The sequence below is a fragment of the Dreissena polymorpha genome, chromosome 9 (genome assembly GCF_020536995.1).
Source record: "Dreissena polymorpha isolate Duluth1 chromosome 9, UMN_Dpol_1.0, whole genome shotgun sequence".
Taxonomy (NCBI): Eukaryota; Metazoa; Mollusca; class Bivalvia; order Myida; family Dreissenidae; genus Dreissena; species Dreissena polymorpha.
Genome location: NC_068363.1, coordinates 82,632,883 through 82,654,508, shown reverse-complemented (window position 1 = coordinate 82,654,508; position 21,626 = coordinate 82,632,883). Strand labels below are relative to the sequence as shown.

The following is a 21,626-nucleotide window of genomic DNA, read 5'->3' as shown; positions in this document are numbered from 1 at the left end:
TATTATGACCAAGATTCATAAAATCTGAAACAAAATTGTGACCTCTAGAGTTTTAACAAGAATTTTGTACAATAAAATGAAAATTTTGGACAATCTAAGGGCAATAATTATGGCATTTATTATGTGATTTTGGTCATTATCAAACTTGACTGAGATCTTTCAGCAACTTTGATAAAGAATGCTTGAGAAATGTGAATGCTATAGTGTTTACAATCCAAATGTGGACGGGCGGACGGCGGACAAAGACCAATCCTAAAACCTCACCTGAGCAATCAGGTGAGCTAAAAAGTGTGTTTCACTGATCTGAGCCATTTTCCAACTTGTCCAAGAAATCAATAAAACCAATGTATTGACTAAGTTTCAAGATGATTAGGCAAAACATGTGACTTCTATTGTGTCCGATCACAAGGTTGTTCTCTAGTCACATAAGGAAAACTGCCCCCCCCCCCCCGGGCAGCCATGTTTTTTTACCGATCGGGACCATTTGCTTACTCATCTGAGATATATATAAAACCAATCTTTTCACAAAGTTTCATAATGATTGGGCAAAAAATGTGACTTCTAGAGTGTTCACAAGCTTTTTTTACTATATAAATATAAGAAAACTGCCCCCCCCCCTCCCGGCAGCCATGTTATTCAACTGACCGGAACCATTTTCGAACTCAACTCTCATATCCAGGAAACAAATGTTCTGACCAAATTTCATGTGTTCAGATGTTTTCACTATATACATATAGAGAAAAATGCCCCGCCCACTGGCGGCCATGTTTTTACACCAATCTGGACCATTTTCGAACTCGTCCGAGATATCAATAAAACCAATGTTTTGACTAACTTTCATGATGATTGGGCAAAAATTGTGACTACTAGAGTGTTTACAAGGTTTCTCTAAAGCCAAATAAGGAAAACTGCCACCCCCCCACTGGCAGCCATGTTTTTATACCGATCCGGACCATTCGTGAACTCATCTGAGATATATATCAAACCAATCTTTTCACAAAGTTTCATGATGATTGGGCAAAAAATGAGACTTCTAGAGTGTTCACAATATAAAGAAGTGAAACTGGAGTAGTATTAAATTGATATTATAAACAATTAGTAGGTCAGCTTTTTTTACTATATAAATATAAGAAAACTGTCCCCCCCCCAGCAGCCATGTTATTCAACTGAGCGGAACCATTTTCTAACTCAATTCTCATATCAAAGAAAAAATGTTCTGACCAAATTTCATGAAAATTGGGCCAAAAATGTGACTTCTAGAGTGTTCACATGTTTTCACTATAAACATATAGAGAAAAATGCCCCACCCACTGGCGGCCATGTTTTTTCACCGATCTGGACCATTTTCGAACTCGTCCGAGATATCAATAAAACCAATGTTTTGACCAACTTTCATGATGTTTGGGCAAAAATTGTGACTTCTAGAGTGTTTACAAGGTTTCTCTATAGCCAAATAAGGAAAACTGCCCCGCCCACTGGCGGCCATGTTTTTCAATGGACCGGAACCACTTTTGAACTCAACCAACATATCATTTAGACAAACATTGTTACATGAAGATTAGGCATGAAATGTGACTTCTACAGTGTTTACAAGTTGTTTTTTTTTTGACCTAGTGACCTAGTTTTTGACCCGGCACGATCCAGTTTCGAACTCGACCGAGATTTCATTGGGACAAAGCTTCTGACCAAGTTTCATGAAGATCGGACAATAAATGTGGCCTTTAGAGTGTTTACGAACAAATGTAAACGGACGGACGGACGGACGACGGACAAAGACCGGTCACAAAAGCTCACCTGGGCAATCAGGTGAGCTAAAGATCTTTATAAATTTTGGCACAGATGTCATCCATAATAAGATAAAATCTATCTCCTAAACTCAAAGGTCAAGATCACATTTATAGGTCAAAGGTGTTATTTGGCCATTAACATCTAGAACGTTCCTGTTGTTGTCATAACTTTGCTTTATACTGATGGATTTTGAAATCGATACCACAAATGACCTCCAGGACAAGACAACATGTCCTGTGTAACGCCGTGTCCATACCTCAAAGGTCAAGGTTCCGCTTAGACGTATAATAATAAATTTGGTCATTAGACAACTTATTTCTTTTGAAATAAGTTGGCACAAATTTCAACAATCATAGAATGTAGGACATTTGCCCCTTCGGACATCTGCCCCTTCATGAAATCAGGACTAAACGGACATCTGCTACTTGTTAACACTCTAGAGGCAACATTTATTGTACGATCATCATGAAACTTGGGTAGAAGATTTGTCCTTATGATCTTGGATAAGTTCGAAAATGGTTCCAGCAGCTTGCCATATGAGGGAAAAGCTCCGCCCCCTGGTGGCCTTGTTTTTCAACAGACCAGAACCATATTCAAACTCATCCAAGATATCATTAGAACGAATGTTCTGACCTAGTTTCATGAAGACAGGACAAAACATGTTGCCACTAGAGTGTTACCAAAGTTTTATTATAGCCATTCAATGAAAAAAGCTCCGTCCCCTGATGGCCATGTTTTTCAAGCAACCGAAACCATTTTTCTAACTCCTCCAAGATAGCATTGGGACAAATCTTCTGACCAAGTTTCATGATTATAGCACAATAAATGTGGCCTCTAGAGTGTAAACAAGGTTTTACTATAGCCGAATTAGGAAAATTGCCCTGCCCCCTTGCAGCCGTGTTTTTCAACCAACCAATACCATTTAAATTCGCCCTAGGCACAAATTTCTGACAGAATTTCATGAAGATCGGACAGTAAGTGTGGCCTCTTGAGTGTTAACAAGGCAAAGGTTGACTCCGCACAACAGACAATGGACAAAGGGCGATCACAAAAGCTCACCAAGAGCACATTGTGTCATAGTTAAAGTCATATAATATTTCCCATTTTACAAGACTTGTCCTGTAAACATTTGCCTTCTTTGGATTTGACTGTAAATGTGTCCTTCCCCTGTCAGAGGTAGAGATAAGTGTTGTATCCAACATGTCATATTTTGATGGTTATCATTTGTGGTTAGTTTTTTTCAAAATCCATAAATATATCGCAAAGTTATGGCCAAGACGGGAGTGTTCAAGCTGTTAATTACTAATTTGGCATTTGACCTTAAAGTGTGCCCTTGACCTTTAAGGTAGGTAAACGGGTGTTACACCTAAGTCAACAAAAGGTGGTTGACATCCATCAATATAAAGCTGGTTATGGCTTAGACAGGAAGGTTCGCACAGAAAAGTCGCAATGCTACATGCTGCCTGAAAAGTGACACTATATAAGGTATTGATATACTCTCTGAAGCTTTTTTGCTCATAAATGCAAAACAAATGTTAAGTATTGACAAAACATAAACAGTTGTGTGAACTAATGTGATTTTACTGCCCTCCACGAAGCAAACATTTGTTGTTCAAAGATTCCTAGTTTCTGCATTAAAGCCTTGTATTTCCTGAAAAATTTATTGAAACATTAGGCTCCGCCCATGGTTAAATGCAAAATAACACTTATTTTCCTTCGTTGTCAATAGAAAACAAGTTGAGGGTTGTGAAAGAATTTTTGCATTTTGAACAATTGTTACACATATACTGTTTTATAATTTTCGAACCCTTCGTGCAAATCCATTAAGCTTTAATCAATTTATAAAATACTGTAATTACTCTATGTTTTCGGACACTTAAAAATAATTAAATTTTTTCGTGTCCGAAAACTAAGATACAAAAAATATTCACAAAATACAGGTGTCCGAAAACTTAGAGTCGAAAATTGAAGTGTCCGAAAAAAGCGTCAATTGTATCAACCACTACCGGTAATAGCACGCACTTGTAAAATACCATGCCGTATAGTATAAATTACAGTTATATATGAGTGCACTGCATTTCAAATAATTTTAAACGCTTAATTTATTAAACAGATAGTAACTACAAGGTTGTACTTTGACCAACAAGTTCAAAGATGAGCATGTGATGTACCGATACTCGCTAGTACGAACCTGTAATTAACGCAATAAAAAAGCAAACTATGAATTCTTTTTTTTTTCATTTCTGATATTTCTTGTCTAACCCTTCCATTGTTCGTTAAACTTGCAATAGGGTGCACCAAACTTTGAAAGTTAAGTATTTGTCACAGTTATTTTACTGAGAATGGGTACTACCATTGTGGTAGATAGTTGAACTGCTAATTAGCCCTACCCCTGTTAATTGTCATAACGCTTATGCTATCGGGCGAAACCATTGTTTAATACCGGTTTACAAGATTATTTACCCTATAAAAAGCAAATGTAATGGTCCATTGCCGTCAGGCATGCACCTGCAATGTTTTATGATGTTAATCCGGTTGTAAAACCCAGTGATCAAAGTGTCATTAGATATCGAAAACAGGACCGACATTTGGTAAAATTGCGCTGTAAATTATACTTTCCAAAACTTAGAGACATTAATTATGGACGAAAACTCGTGTGTCCGAAAATTAAGAGTCACAAAAAATAATTATTTTTGCTTAAAACAGGGGTGTCTGAAAACTTTGAGTGTCCGAAAACATAGAGTAATTTCGGTACATCAACACACTTTTTCACTGTCACATGCAGAAATTGCTAGACTTTGGAAAACCAAACTTATCTGGCGATACAAACCAAGCTGATATATAAATTATCATTTCCAAAACATACTTCATAACTTTGTTCATTATTTGAATCAAACTTCCATTAATTTTTCATATACAAGTTTGTTTTTACCTGTCAGATAAAAAAAATTAATTGCAAAAATCTGGATATTTTCACTGAAAACTGCTATACTTAAAATTGACCTAGGGGTGATATCACCTATAATTTACCTCAACATCTACGTGACTTCCATTTCGTAGATACACTGTTTCCGCCCCGCAAGTGCGATCCATCCATGTTTTAGACCCATAGATGAAGGTGATGGGTAATTCTCTGTCAATCTCCGCCACACGGTGCATCATTGGACGTTTAGCGTAACCCAGAGGATGTGAGAGTGTTCGAAATGCAGCCTCACCGCTGAAAGGTTTTATGTCAATAGAATTTGTAAGATTATAAATTGTAATGATAACAAGAAACCGTCGGAGACGGGCGTCGGAGACGGGTGATGCTCCCCAAAGTTTTTTTTTGTCACAATATTGCACTATATATTCAGATAAAAGTAAACGTCTTGAGGGGCATAACTTTGGACAAAATAATAGGATGGATGGTTTAGCAACATAGAAATTTCAAAGGGCGATAACTGTCTAAATAAATCATCTAACCAGAACCCACAAATAACATGCGCATCTCCTCAAGGTAGTTAAGCTTCCCATAAAGCTTCATTAAATTCAAGTCAGTAGTTTGGGAGAAATAGCCCGGACAAGCATTGCACTATATGTATAGTTTATAGAAAATTTCAAAGGGTCATAACTCTGTGAAAAATCATCCGACTATAACCACCTGATAATGTGCACATCTCCTCTTGGTAGTGAAGCTTTCCATAAAGTTTCATTGAATTCCAGTCATTAGTTGCTGAGAAATAGCCCGGACAAGAATTGCATTATATGTACAGTTAATGGAAAATTTCAAAGGGCCATAACTCTGTGAAAAATCATCCGACCATAACCGACTGATAATATGCACATCTCCTCTTGGTAGTGAAGCTTCCCATAATATTTTCATTGAATTCCCGTAATAAGTTGCTGAGAAATAACTTGGACAAGAATTGCACTATATGTACAATGGAAAATTTCAAAGGGCCATAAGTATGTGAAAAATCATCCGACCAGAACCGGCTGATAATATGCACATCTCCTCTTGGTAGTGAAGCTTCCCATAAAGTTTCATTGAATTCCAGTCATTAGTTGCTGAGAAATCGCCCGGACAAGAATTGCACTATATGTACAGTTAATGGAAAATTTCAAAAGGCCATCAGTCTGTGAAAAATCATCGGACCATAACTGGCTGATAATATGCACATCTCCTTTTGGTAGTAGAGCTTCCCATAAAGTTTCATTGAATTCCAGTCATTAGTTGCTGAGAAATAGCCCGGACAAGAATTGCACTATATGTACAGTTAATGGAAAATTTCAAAGGGTCATAACTCTGTGAAAAATCATCCGGCCAGAACCGGCTGATAATATGCACATCTCCTCTTGGTAGTGAAGCTTCCCATAAAGTTTAATTGAATTCCAGTTATTAAATGCTGAGAAATAGCCTGGACAAAAATTGTGCACGGACGGACGGACACACGCACGGACAGACAAAGCGGCGACTATATGCTCCCCCCAAAAATTTAAAATTAAAAGCAATAAAAATTAAACAGGAGCTCTGCGGTCAGAGACTCATGCCCCCAAACAGGGTCTTCAGTGATTTTTTTTGCCAAAAATTACAGCCGATATTTGGCTGCTTCCCAATTGCAAAAAATGATGTTTTTTCCCAAAAATTTGATTAAAATTTCCCCCAAAAAGACAAAATTTTCCCAATAAAGCCAATAAGATTACAATGTAATTTAGCAATAATTTCCAACGAGTGCTGATCGAGCTTGTCGAGACGTCGCCGAACGACAACTGACTTACGTATTGTTCGCGAATTTAGCCAAATACGATTTTACGTTGCTATCCACATCTCTCTCAATATTTCGGAGGATACCGACGATAGTCGATGTATCCCGATTGTAAACGCCTGTTTTTACACACGTCCAAGATGGCGGCAAGCAGACGAGAAATTTGCGATGAGCGGCGAAAATGATAAATAATATTCAAATAAACAACGGATATCATATGGTTATTACGGAATAATTTACTGCGTGTGTCCATTAACGCAAAATACAACGTTTGAGATAAAAACAACAAATATTTATTAGAAATCTTCACAGTGAATGTGCATCACGGAAATTAGTGTTGGGAAATTGGCATTAGTCTACCGGTACTCACAAAGTTAATGCATTTAAGATGAGTATCGTTCGAAAATGGAAAGAGACAAACATGATATGATTTAAATGTTAGTGGATCTGTGTAAAATCAGATTCATATGCATATTCTGCTTTATTATGTTTGTTTACAGTTTACTGAAATAGCATTGAACGGAGGATGTCAAGTGCAAGATGTTGAAAGGTAAAGAAATGAAATAAATTATTTTAACTCCATTTCATACATCATTGACATAGCAAGACCACTAAAGCGTTTTTTTTTAAATATTTGTTAATGTTTTCACCATATGATATTTAATTAAAAAAATACTGAATTTAATTCTTACTGTTAAAGAGGTTATGATTAAATGGTATATTTAAGAATATATATAGATTATTGCAAGTTCAATATGCATGTGGAAGGATATTAACTTAACATTGTCTTCATTGTAAGAACACATTAAATTAGCAATTTATAATATAAAATTGCTGTCAAACATACTTTAAATTTTTTTATTCTGTTCATCTAATCATATTTATAATGTTTCCCAATTTCATGGTTTATCGCGCTAATTTTCCCAATCCAAATGGCACAGGCTGTAACAAAAAAAAGCAAAAAAAATCACTGGTCTTGACACAGTGCCTTGACCTTTCAACTAGTGATCTTAATTCCAATAGGAGTCAACTACTGTCCAAGGCCAATTCACATGTGAAGTATCATGCTAATCAGTTAATTCATTGACGAGTTATTGATTGCAAACAATTTTCACACTTATTGTGACAGTGATCTTGACCTTTGACCTAGTGACCCCAATTTCATTAGCGATCATAAAATGTCCAAGGCCAATACACATGTGAAGTATCAAACCAATCGGTCTATTCGTTAATGAGTTGTTGATCTGAAACAATTTTCACACTTATTCTTCCAGTGACCTTTGACCTGGTGAATCAAATTTCAAAAGGGTTAATCTAGTTTCCAAGGCCAATGCACATGTGAAGTATCAAGTCAATCGGTCATTTTTTTTAGCAAGTTATTGATCGGAAAGAAACTTGTCTACTGACAGACAGTCGGACAGACAGACCGACATCCAGCAAAACAATATATCCCCTCTTCTTCGAAGGGGTGCATTAACAGGTGAGTGAGGTCTTTTTTAGGGCATTATCCTTAGTATATTGCTGACCCATTTCAAAAATGTCCACACAAGGAGAGTTAGCCGAGTGTAAAGCTCACTCTTCTACAATCATTAATCAAGTAAGACAACAGCCCCTGTTAGAAAATTACTGAGCCATTTTTTTATTTGCAATTTGTTAACCTTCTCAGTTTACAGCTTCCCTGAATATTTTTCAAGGCTTATGTTCTATATCCAAAGAAAGCTAGAAACCAATTATTTAATGCATTTATAATAAACACATTAGCTGAAAATAGATATGCCTACATGTACACAATTATGCAAACATGCACACTTTTGCCTCAAAAGGCATACATTTTTGCCTGTCTGAATATATTTGAACATTCTGTTTGGCCCAACTAGACAAATCAGCCAAATCAGCAAAAACATTCATTCTTATATTAAAAGATAATTAACAAAAAGCTCTATAATTTCAATAAACTATTTAGGTGTTAAAATGATGTGTAATGTTTATAGTATAATTATTAAAACTACACAAATGAACCAAATTATTCTATATTTAAATGTAATGTTCTAGTATGCAGGTCCTAATTGTAAATGCCTGCCTGCCTGCCTGCCTGCCTGCCTGCCTGCCTGCCTGGCTGCCTGCCTGCCTGCCTGCCTGCCTGTCTGTCTGTCTGTCTGTCTGTCTGTCTGTCTGTCTGTCTGTCTGTCTGTCTGTCTGTCCTGTTGGTATACTTGTGTACATATACTTACTAACTTTTGAACCAAAAGTTACCTCATTTATTTGTGAGGGTCAATAAAAAGAATGTCTCAGCCCTTCAACTCAGTGTATTGGTTCTCAACAAAATATGACTTCTTAACTTGCTTTTTACCTAGAACTACATGTATTTTTGAACTCAGGTATTTGAACAAATGTTCTGTTCAAATTGTATGCTGAATATGCTAAATATGTGATTCTAGAATGTACACAGTTTCACTATAGCTATATATACAAAACGCTATATATAAATACAAATATAAATACAAATAATACAAATACATGTCACTTATATAGCGCAAAATTATTATAAAAATATTCTATTGCGCTTCACAAACACTGCACATTGGTTATCCATGAAAAAGATTGAGCAAATGAGTTTTAGGTCTTGATCTAAAACAGCCCTCATTGTCAATGATTTTTAAGTGGCTTGGTAGATTTTTCCACCACTTCGGGCCAACAACAGCTAAAGATCTATCCGCCATCTTAGTTCGCCTCTTGGGAATAACAAGATTACAGTCACTTTGTTATCGAAGTCTATACCGACTGTTTGCTGGGACAAACATTTCTTGCAAGTAACCTGAAGCATAACCATGGACAACACAAAGACCATAACCAATGTGCGGGAACAAAAACTGTCACGTGACCACAAATGCGAACGACCACAGCTATTTTGCAGACAAAACGTCAATCAAAGGTATGTTTTCTTATATTTTCTCTGTTTTAGCAGAACACATGTTACAATGCCTTGGTGCACCGTACGCAGTGCAAATTCTACTTTTCATTGATGTATTGCTAATATTTTTACGTATAATACTTTTTGAGAACATTCAAAGACAAATATCGAACTCGATGATGCAGACGACCACTCATCTTTTTTCTGTAGGCGTTTCTCTTTTAAAAGACTAAGTTGTCAATGTTTACCTATTCGAAACAGACCAACAGAACAGCTTCGAAATCTACATAGTTTTGAAAAGGTTATTAACATTGTCTATAGTATAATTACAAGGGGAAAAATAAATGTGCGAACGACCACACTTGAAAAATGTTTGCGTACAACCACACTTAGAAATAAATTTATGCGAACGACCACACTTAATTATTAAACACTCGTTTTGTTTAGTACCTTTGTATACTTTAGTATAATTTAGTATATAGTCATAGAATCTCCATGCATATAACAATATATTTTTCATTATAGACCATTTATATATCGTAAGGGACGATCTCATAAATATCATCTGCTGGAGAAGTCCAAGGATTTACCATCAGAGTGTGACCAGAACTGTGTGGCATGTGTATCTACATCCAGAGCAGTCGTTACTGAAATTATGATCAAGTAAGTTAGTTGGACTAATTGTAGGCTATGAAAACAAACTTCGTTTTGTTTATCCCGCTAGTACATGTATGCTCAATTCCGATCGTTATGACAAAACAAATATCAAATGGAAACCACGTGGATTGTTTAACTTCGAAATAGGCTAGCAATGTTTTAACTTACAACAATAATTTTTAAGTTACAAATAATTAAATACGAACCAAATTTGTTGTAATATATTTTATCATAATATTTGCGCTACCTGGTGTTTAAAATAATAAATCTCAATATGGTATGTAATCTTTCAGGGATCGTTTCTTTGATCATCAAAAAGGGAGTTAGAAGAAAGGCGGCACCGTTGATACGGACAGAAACTCTCTACTAAAAGGCGCCCTTGGTGTTAGGTGGGAAAAAGCTAGAAGAAATGAATCCAAAATGCTGGTTACTTCTTAAATGGGCTTAACAGACGTCATCTAACTTTCATTGTGTTTCGTGTACTATATACCATCAAAACGGTGAATTTGAATGTAAATAATATAGATTATATACCAGCTAATGACATATTCAATTCAAGGTAAATACTTAAACGAAAATTTACCAACTGAATGTGCATTTTTTTCTACATATTGTATACGTATCCCATGCGTCAGTGGAGTTTGTGGATACGCAACTTATTGTTTAACTTGTTATAAGTGTCAATATATGCATATTAAATTTCATAAATGAGGTGGAAGTCTTAATATGAAATATGCAGTTATTTACAATGGTGTTGAATGGTGAAACAAGTGAAAATTGAAATTTGTTTCCTTTCAATCATAAAACTGTTCATTTATTTTATTTACAACAAACATTTTTCAGATCAACAATTTATTATAAAAATAATCAAAGACAAAGATCACAGTGAGGAAATTTGCAAACATAAAACTGTAAGTCTAAAATGTTTAATTATGTTTCCTGAACACATTATCACAGAACATAAAAAATAGCACTGAGTGTAAATAGTCATAAATCATCACATTAATGACTTCGCCATATGGAACATCAAGTATGCATTAATATAATACAAAAGCAAAAGCAAACCATCAATCAAATTGTGTTGAAACTTTTGACTAGAAATGTTTATATTATATCTGTATTAATCAGGCTTTTGTATCATGTGACTCATTTTTACTTCAAATGAGCATAACAAATTGTATAAACTATTTGAATGAATCTACACCATCGTTATTGTTACGCATAAAAAAACAATAACAAACAAAACATGAACTAAAGAACAAGGTTTTTATAAATGATTTATCAGAGGCACCAATTTATAACAAATAGTATGGCACTAGAAAAAAAGCAAACAACTCGTAAATGAAGATGAAAAATACCCCCGAAATGGCTCCTTTCAAGCAGGTGAAAAACAATGTTGATGCCAAAATTGTGTTCTTACTACACATTGATCACACACAATGATTAGGTGTTAGACGTAGATGTTCAAATTGGTCGCCTAGTTTCATGGAGCATTACTCTGAATAAATCGCTTACTGCACTTGATACACACGAATGCCTTCTCTTCACCATGTACATGATATCTAAAATTATAATTATCAGTACCATTAAATAGCGTTTTATTATATACAAACATTCTCAATTTTCTTATATATTTTATAATGGGTCAATTAGTATTAATCATATGGTGTAGACTATCATTACTACAAGCTGCTAATTAAGCCCATTTTGATCCCATTACAAACATAAGGAAGTAAGACTTTTTGCATGTGCAGACATGATATACTTGTTATTAAAAAGAAGAACTTAACAGCATATTTTTGTATTAATTACACTTTCTGACAAACATAATTCAATACATGATTTAAAAAATTATTGCACCTGTGCCTGTTTAGATTTGCCTTGCTGAAGTACACTTAATCGTAGCAGGTATATCCCTTCCCAGTCTCTTTGTGACTCATCTCATGCACAGAGATGACTTGCTTTTAAAAACGTTGCCACAATAGCTACAAATCTGTGGGTTTGAGTGATCCATCTGAAATATACATTTCATTGCATGCATACATGTGTCAAGCATACAGTGTGTGGTCGCTCGCCTATAACTTGAGTGTTGTCGTTTGCCAATTTCAAAACAAATGTCATCGGTCGTTCTAAATAATAAAATAATAATATTGAGACTAATATTTTGTCGTATTTGAAAAAATTACGCATACAGTAATAAAACCTTCAGTTTTAATTGCTTTAAAAACAAACACAGGTATTAATAAAAATGTGTGGTCGTCTGCTCTGTCGAGTTCTATATTTGTCTTTGAATGTTCTCAGAAAGTATTATACCTAAAAATATGAGCAATACATCAATGAAAAGTAGAATTCGCACTGCGTACGGTGTGCCAAGACATTGTAACATGTGTTCTGCTAAAATGGAGAAAATATAAGAAAACATACCTTCGATTGACGTTTTGTCCACAAAATAGCCGTGGTCGTTAGCATTTGTGGTCACGTGACAGTTTTTGTTCCCGCACATTGATAACCAGGACTTTGTACATGATTCTAGCTTTTACTGGTAGCCAGTGGAGTTGTTTCAAGAGTTCAGTGCTTGGTTGATCAAATGACACATTCAGGACCACTCTTGCGGCATGGTTTGAGTCCGCTGAAGCTTTTGAATTTGGTAAGCTGGTAGATCGGTGAAAAGACCATTGCAAAAGTCAATATGGGAGTGTACAAGACCATGCGCTAACACCTCCGCTAACTTCTGTGTCAAAAGCCTGCGTATAGCTTTTAAATAACGCAATTGAATTTGGGCAATTTGGCACTTCTTCGTGATGTGAAGGTCAAGGTTAAGAGTGTTGGTCATTGTAACACCAAGATCTCTCACACGGTCTACTAACTTAACCATGCATCCTCCAACACTCACACTTGATATGGACATTTAAGATAAGGATATGCAGCCACCTTTATACACAGACCAGACCCATTTTTGGACTCGACTGTGATATTATTAGAACAAATATTCTGAGCAAGTTTCATGATTATTGGGCAAAAAGCATGAGTTCTAGTGAGTTAACAAAGTTTCAATACAGCCATTAAAGGTAAACTGCCCAGCAACCTGACAGCCATGTATTTCAACGATTGTAGGACATAAGCCCCCCAGGACAAACCCCCCCCCCCCAATGAAAAAATGAACATTTGGACAATACCCCCCCAGTAGAAATGACAGGTAGGATATAAGCCCCCCAGTGCTTATTTTGCATCTGGAAATTTGCCCCCCAGTGCTTATTCTAGAAGTGGACATTTGCCCCCCAGTGCTAATATCATATGTTGTTTCCATTAGACTAGTATATCTCTATATTTGGATTCAGTATTGCTTCATATCTCATAAATATATAATCATAGAAACTTGGATCATTATAATTTGAAATAAAAAAGGTCAGGAAACTCACTTTAATTGCCTAATCTTAGGTAAAACAAACATCTTAAAGAATTTTAATTGTTCTTTATTTAATCAATCAAAGGGGTTATCAGCTTGTTAAAGGTGTGACATGTGGCTTTGATCATATACTTGTTGATGAAAATTAAAGGCTTCTTTGGTTAATCAATCAAAAGGATTATCAATAATAATTATCATAATTTAGTACAAATAATGATAATTTAAGTAAACACATATAACAACATTTAAAGGCAATTATTTTTGTAGTTACATTGTTTGAGTGATAATTAACAAAAATTTGGTATATAAGGAACTATCACATCTATCGTAATTGCAATTGTATTTTTAATTGCAAAATAAAGATCATTTTTTAACACCGTATATTCTTATTTATCCCTTCCATTCTTTAAGCCTTTTAGTGGTGGTAATTGGAGAAATGGTTTATCATCTCAAAGGTTTTGAGTAATCAGGTGGTGATAATTGGACATGATTATCTGCTCAATCGAGTAATGTCATTGAAAATAAGGCACTGGGGGGCAAATGTCCACTTCTAAAATAAGCACTGGGGGGCAAATTTCCAGATGCAAAATAAGCACTGGGGGGCTTATATCCTACCTGTCATTTCTACTGGGGGGGTATTGTTCAAATGTTCATTTTTTCATTGGGGGGGTTTTGTCCTGGGGGGGCTTATGTCTGGATCCCATTTTAACAAACTGGATCCCTTTCAGAAGTCAGCCAAGATATTTTTAGAACAAATGTTCTGATCAAGTTGTATAGAGATTGGGCACTAAATCTGACTTCAAAAGTGTTAACAAGGTTTTAGTACAGCTATATAAGAAAAACAGCTCGCCCCTGACACCAATCTTTGGCAGGCATGTTGTTTCACCAACCTGAACCATTTTCGAACTCGTCCAAGATAGTGTTATGATAAATCTTCTGAACAAGTTTCATGAGGATTGGACTATAAATGTGGCCTCTAGAGTGATATCAAGGTTTTACTAAAGTCATATAAAGCCATATAAGGAAAAATGCCCCGCCCCCTGGTTGCCATGTTTAAATCATCATGGTCATAAAATAAATGTAAATTTATTGGGAACTTAAAATTCTGTCATTTTAATTCATAATAAGATTTTGATAAGGCAAGGTTGTAGTATATACCAATATTAATGGTAGTAAATATTGGTGGAACAAAGTTTTTTTGCAAAATCTGTACATGAATAAATGATAAAATCTCAGTCAAGCTTACCTGGGTGTTTGTGCATTACAGTGGTATATGTAGTCCAGAATTGTGTTATCATCAAACACACTGACAAATTTTTCCCTCAAGTCTGGGCGAAATCTTGTTATCAAGCCTGGGCCTGCAACAATTAAAATATGATTAATAAAGACAAACATTGACATAATATGTCTACCATAAACTCATACTCAGGGGTTTCAATGCCACTGTCGCACATTGCAACAAATTTTCAAAAGTGGCAACACATTTTTCATTGTGGCGAATTTCATTATTGACACCTTATTTGTAATATTTTTAGACTGTGCTAATCTATATTACAATAAATCTTGTTTGGTAGATTACTGGAGCATATTTATTCATCACACCGCATGCTAGCAACCTAAGCAATCCCTAATGGCATTGTTTGTTATCAGAAGAGATTAACATGGTGTGAAAGTTAATCTCCAACATCACAGCATCTGATCCACACTTGGTTACCGGTAATTAAACTCCATTCAAGTAAAAAATAACAATTCTAAATGTGTAAATGCATTTGTTTGCAATATAGTGATTTTTATTTCAAATTACCAATGTATTTTTTTAGTTTAAGCATATTTTTTTATTGGAAATGAGGTTTCCTTTTTTTCAAAAACGAAGCTAAATTACGGCATCGAAACAAATATTTGTTTTGGATTTGATTTTTGAACTAAGAAAACACTGTCTGTCATTTAGCTGTTATTTCAACAAATGAAGATCTTTTTTTGGGAGCAGGATTTAGCGCTCTGCAAGTAAAGTGTTATTACGATATTGTCATATATTCTCCCTACCCGATAAACTGTGAATAATGTTGACATTATTAAATGAGTTGAAATTAATTGTTGTAAGTAAAAATCTCATATTATTAACAATTATAAAGTTGAATTTCAATCACGAGAATAGAATTTATGCTACTTCATGTTGAGAAATGATGTTAATTGACTCTTGAAATCTGTCAATATAAATTATTGTTATTTTTAATTTTATAACTATGGGCAAATATTGGCAAAAATATAAAACTTTAGTAGCTAAAATAACATTCAATATCAACTGGAAGTATGATAAATTGATAATCCAAGAGCAAAAAACTTCTTATTTGTATGAAAAAATAAATCTTATGAAGAGTAAAGTTTATCTTGAAATTAATGTGTTTATATACTTGTAAAAATGATAATAGAGGCAAAGACATAAATGGAATGCAGGATATTAACAATAAATCAATGAACTGTTTTACATTTATGTCATTGTCTATATTTAAAGTCTGATTTACAGACATGTAAAGGTTTTTTACATATTGAAAAAGTGGCAACAACTTTTTTTGACCCAGTGAAACCCCTGAATACTAGTAGTTTACAGTAATATACAAAATGCAGTCACATACATAATATTTACTGCATCATAATACTATATATTCCCTATGAAAAACTAATCATAAATCATCACTCATTAAAAAAAAACAATATACTCATTTATAAATGTGCCTAATTAAATTATGTACTAAAATGTTTACAGAATGAGCGTCACAGTCATATGTACAAAAACAAGTTCTGGTCATGGAATATATTTTCACAGGGATTTTTCATAATCTGCCATTACTCAACTCAAATCTGACCAGTCTTAATTCAAGACATAACAGATTGCACAATTTGTCAAATTAATGCGTCTCTATCAATATATTTTATGCTTTTGATATTAGAGATATTTTAGAAATACTCCAAACAATTATACTACCAAATTTTTTTACACTTAAACATTATTCTTTTATTATTGTACTTCATAACATTGGTTTCTGATCTCTTATATCTCTCAAACAATGTTGTCAATATTGGAATTTATTATCTCTGTTGTTTTTTTTCTCAACATTTTGGGAATGGAGCCGGGTCCCCTTGGATTGAGAAAATTTGCGGCGTTTTGACTCCAATTGGAAAATTGGTGTTGTTGTTGTTTTGCTAACAAATGCTTCAAAATTGAGAATACAAGTGTTTTCAGTTTTATATTTACTAAGGCTGAACTTATATGGATGGGAAAGGAACTAAATATTGAGATCTAAAAAAAAAAAATAATTTTTTTTTGAAACCTTCGATTGGGAATTTTTAGCTACCATTCGGGAAAAATATATACTTTTTATACGCCTGTATAAAATACGGGACGTATTATGTGAAACCCCTTGGCGGGCGGGCGGCGGGCGGGCGGCGGGCGGAAGGCATCACTTTGTCCAGACTCTAATTCAAATTGTATTCATCCGATCTTCACCAAACTTGGTCAGCAGTTGCATCTAGTTGATATCTAGGCCAAGTTCGAATATGGGTCATGCCGGGTCAAAAACTAGGTCATAGGGTCAATAAGTGCATTTTCAAAGAGGCCACTTTGTCCGGACTCTATTTCAAATTGTATTCATCCGATCTTCACCAAACTTGGTCAGCAGTTGCATCTAGTTGATATATAGGCCAAGTTCGAATATGGGTCATGCCGGGTCAAAAACTAGGTCATAGGGTCAATTAGTGCATTTTCAACGGCGCCACTTTGTCCGGACTCTAATTCAAATTGTATTCATCCGATCTTCACCAAACTTGGTCAGTAGTTGCATCTAGTTGATATCTAGGTCAAGTCCGAATATGGGTCATGCTGGGTCAAAAACTAGGTCAAAGGGTCAATTAGTGCATTTTACTTTGTCCGGACTCTAATTCAAATTGTATAAATCTTATCTTCACCAAACTTGGTCAGTAGTTGCATCTAGTTGATATCTAGGCCAAGTTCGAATATGGGTCATGCCAGGTAAAAAACTAGGTCATAGGGTCAATTAGTCCATTTTCAACAGCGCCACTTTGTCCGGACTCTTATTCAAATTGTATTCATCGGATCTTTACCAAACTTGGTCAGTAGTTGCATCTAGTTGATATCTAGGTCAAGTTCGAATATGGGTCATGTCGGGTCAAGAACTAGGTCATAGGGTCAATTAGTGCATTTCAAGGATTAAGCTTGGTGTCCGCTCTCTAATTGAAATAGTTTTCATCTGATCTTCACCTAATTTGGTCAGAAGTTGTGTTTCGACGATATGTAGGTCAAGTTCGAATATGGGTCATGCCGGGTCAAAAACAAGGTCACATAGTGCATTTCAAGCATTTAGCATGGTGTCCGCTCTCTAATTGAAGTAGTTTACATCTGATCTTCACCAAATTTAGTCAGATATATGATCTAAATGATATCTAGGTCAAGTTCAAATATGGGTCATGCAAGGTCAATAACTAGGTCTGGAGGTCACTAAGTGCATTTCAAGCATTGAGCATGGTGTCCAAAACCTTCGAACGGGCGTATCTTGTGACAGTTTGGCACTCTTGTTTCAATTGGGAATAGGGTGGATTACCGGACCCAACTTTCAATGAAAAGAATCTCTGATTATTAAATTATGCATGTCCCTAATTCAATGAATCTGTGGTATTGACATACCAGTATGAAAGGGAATACAGACTGCCATCTTTACTGCCCTTGTTTGTTATTAATATAATAATTATTTTATTTGGTGATTCTTATATGTTATTTTTATTTAACTTTACTTGATTTTATTTTATTAAAGTAATGTTTTAACGGATTCAATGTTTTACTTTGATACATCACTAATCAGCAAAGTTATGCAACTATTTTTACTGGCTAAACTCTATTTTCTTGAAACCATTCACAAGACAAATCAAACTCAATATTTGTTGAAAATTGAACAAAGCTGAAAATAAATGCGGACATATATGAAAAAAAGAAATAATTTGGGACAGTCACTAGTGCATCATCATTCCTCAAACAAGCCTGGTAACAATATGATAGAAATAAACATGATATATGCACAGAGGCAAAAAAAATGGAGCAAACAGAAAGACAGAACGATCTATAATCAGATACAAGTTAATAGGTCTTCATTTAACTATTTTTCTGTATCATATGTGCTACCAGTAGCTTAAACAGCAATCGCCCTCTAAAAATCCCATTTGCCTATAAAAAATTCTGAAAATAATACTAGTTTTTTTGTTTTTTTTATATTTATAAATAACAGTTGTTATTGAAGAATCAAATGATTTGGCCACTAATTTAGATTTTGCAGGAAAAACCTTGGACAGATATATTTAAAGACTGGTTTGAAGGCCTCTGCATATGTATAATAACTCACCCCAAGGTCCGGCAGCTCGTACTAAAGCAAGCGGGTTGAAGGGAGATAAAATTCTACCAATTGCTTTAACCCAGGTTGGTATTCTTCGGGATCGTTCATTTTCGCCACTTGGCTTACCTGGAAATCCCCATGGATCAATTAGAAATAAGTGTTCTATTTTTTCAGGGTATTTCAAAGAATAAGCACTGGCTAAATAAGCACCAAGAGAGTGTCCCAGCAGGGCCATTTTCTCAATTTTCATCTCCTGACGCCACTCTTCAATAGATTCCACAAACTCCATTTCAGCCAGTTTGGCACTAGAGCTGAACTTTGGCCTTGAGCTGCGTCCAAATCCCAGAAGGTCAAAAGCGTACACTGGTCGTTTCTCTGCCAGCAAGTCTATGCTTTGCACCCATAGTCCTACCCCACCTCCCATGCCATGAATCATGACCAAGGGGGTTTGGGGCTTGTCTTTATTTGCTACAATTGTCCATATACGATGCTGACTTTGAGGTAGAACAACAAATCTCTTCTCCAAACTGCATTTGATACCTAAAAAGAAAGGAAAATCTAAACATAAATTTTTGAAGTTGTTATTATAAAACGTACAGCTATCTTAAGTATCCTTATTTAGAAGTTATCATTTCTTTAATCTATTCAAATTTGTTGGACGGTAGTAATTCTATTTAAGATACTGTGGTTTGTATCAAATTGACAATGGATACCTGAGATACATGTAGCTGTACGCTTCACTCAGCCATATAAGGAAAACTTCCCTCACCCTAGCTGCCATGATATTCAATGAACCAGTAGCATTTTTGAACACGTCCAAGATATCATAACAACAAATGTTGTGACCAAGTTTTAAGAAAAATTTTACTAAAAATGTGACTTTTTGCTTGTTAATAAGGTTTCAATATAGCCATATAAGGAAACCTGAAATCCCTGGCTTTCATGTTTATTGAAAAACTGGAACCATTTTCAAATTCAGCAGATACATCATTAGAACAAAATTAATGTTCTGACAAAGTTTCATGATGATTAGACGAAAAATGTGACTTGTAGAATGTTTGCACTATAGTATAGTCATTTGAGGGAAACTGAGCCGACCCTGGCGGCCATGGTTTTCAACAGACTTGAACCATTTTTAAACTAGGCAGAGATATCATTAGAAAAATTGTAGTGACCAAGTTAACAAGATTTCACTATAGCCATATAAGGAAAACTACCCTGCCCCCTGGCAGATATGTTTTTCAACCAACCAGAACAATTTTTGAACTCAGCCGAGGCATCATTAAAAATGAATGTTCTGACCAAATTTCAGGGAGATTGGACAATTAACATGGCATCCAGAGTGTTAACACGTTGTGCTCAGGTGTGCTAAAAAAACATATGGTTATTTGTGCAGAGAGGAAAAGAACCATTTCATATTTATTTTTTCGTACATATTCTTGCAGAGTTTTGAGGAAATATTTGGAAAATATCATGTATTAAACAAGGGCTGTTTGTAAAACATGCATGCCCCCCATATAGGCTGTCTGTTGTAGTGGCAGCCATTGTGTGAATACGTTTATTGTCACTGTGACCTTGACCTTTGACCTAGTGACCTAAAAATCAATAGGGGTCATCTGCGAGTCATGATCAATGTACCTATGAAGTTTCATGATCCTAGGCATAATTATTCTTGAGTTATCATCAGGATCGCATTTTACTGTTTCGAGTCACTGTGACCTTGACCTTTGACCAAGTGACTTGAAAATCAATAGCATCTGTCAGTCATGATCAAAGTACCTATGAAGTTTCATGATCCTAGGCGTAAGCTTTCTTAAGTTATCATCCGGAAACCATTTTACTGTGTCAAGTCACCGTGACCTTTGACCTAGTGACCTGAAAATCAATAGGGGTCATCTGCGAGTCATGATCAATGTACCTATGAAGTTTCATGATCCTAGGCATAAGCATTCTTGAGTTATCATCTGGAAACCATTTTACTAGTTCGAGTCACCGTCACCTTGACCTTTGACCTAGTGACCTGAAAATCAATAGGGGTCATCTGCGAGTCATGATCAATGTACCTATGAAGTTTCATGATCCTAGGTGTAAGCGTTCTTGAGTTATCATTCGGAAACCAATCAGTGGACGGACCGACCGACGGACGGACCGACCGACGGACGGACCGACCGACATGTGCAAAACAATATACCCCCTCTTCTTCAAAGGGGGGCATAAATATAATGCCATTGTGTATTATGATGCCTAACAATATTAAATTTTATAATGCCCAATGATTGTGTACTTTGGAGTTATAATTTCAACGTTGATTTTAATTTGTTATAGGTAATCAAAAATATCGAAGGTGATTGGTAGTTTTCACAACTGACTAACTGACTGTCATTGTTGAACCAGTGAGTTTTATTATTTTGGATCAAAGTGATTTGATTTAATTAAATTAGTTAAATAAAATCTAAGCAGTATGCATATTTCCATGTACTAATGAAAGTACTGACAGTACTGGTGTAACGATGCTTTTGAAGAGGATTGATATAAAAGCATCTATTTAAATTTATCTACATCATCACAATTGTGTATGTGGGTACGAAAATTTTGGGTAGGAAAAAAATGGGTACGAAAATTTTGGGTACAATTATGCCAAAAAAAATAAGTACGTAAAAAGATTTGGTTAAGAAACAAATTTGGGTAGGAAAAAAATTGGGTACGAAAAAAAATTTGGT

General features: G+C 35.2%; 1 protein-coding gene and 1 long non-coding RNA gene across 6 annotated transcripts in view; both read right to left on the bottom strand.

Annotated features, from left to right (window-relative positions):
* The window catches only part of LOC127843998 ((Lyso)-N-acylphosphatidylethanolamine lipase-like), a 112,651-nt gene that overhangs the window by 29,992 nt on the left and 61,033 nt on the right, over positions 1–21,626 (bottom strand). For all 5 annotated transcript variants that reach the window (XR_008032503.1, XM_052373964.1, XM_052373962.1 and 2 more), the window contains 3 exons: positions 18,916–19,446; positions 14,754–14,865; positions 4,819–5,005 (listed from right to left, as the gene is read on the bottom strand). Coding sequence is in view for 4 of the 5 variants with exons in the window: in XM_052373964.1 (XP_052229924.1) it covers positions 4,819–5,005; positions 14,754–14,865; positions 18,916–19,446 (830 nt within the window). In the remaining variant the exon portion in view is untranslated. The remainder of the gene's footprint in view (positions 1–4,818; positions 5,006–14,753; positions 14,866–18,915; positions 19,447–21,626) is intronic.
* Positions 11,076–12,742, bottom strand: LOC127844028 (uncharacterized). The gene is made up of 3 exons (XR_008032523.1): positions 12,526–12,742; positions 11,962–12,115; positions 11,076–11,663 (listed from the first exon to the last, which is right to left on the bottom strand). It is a non-coding gene; the product is annotated as an uncharacterized LOC127844028 (long non-coding RNA).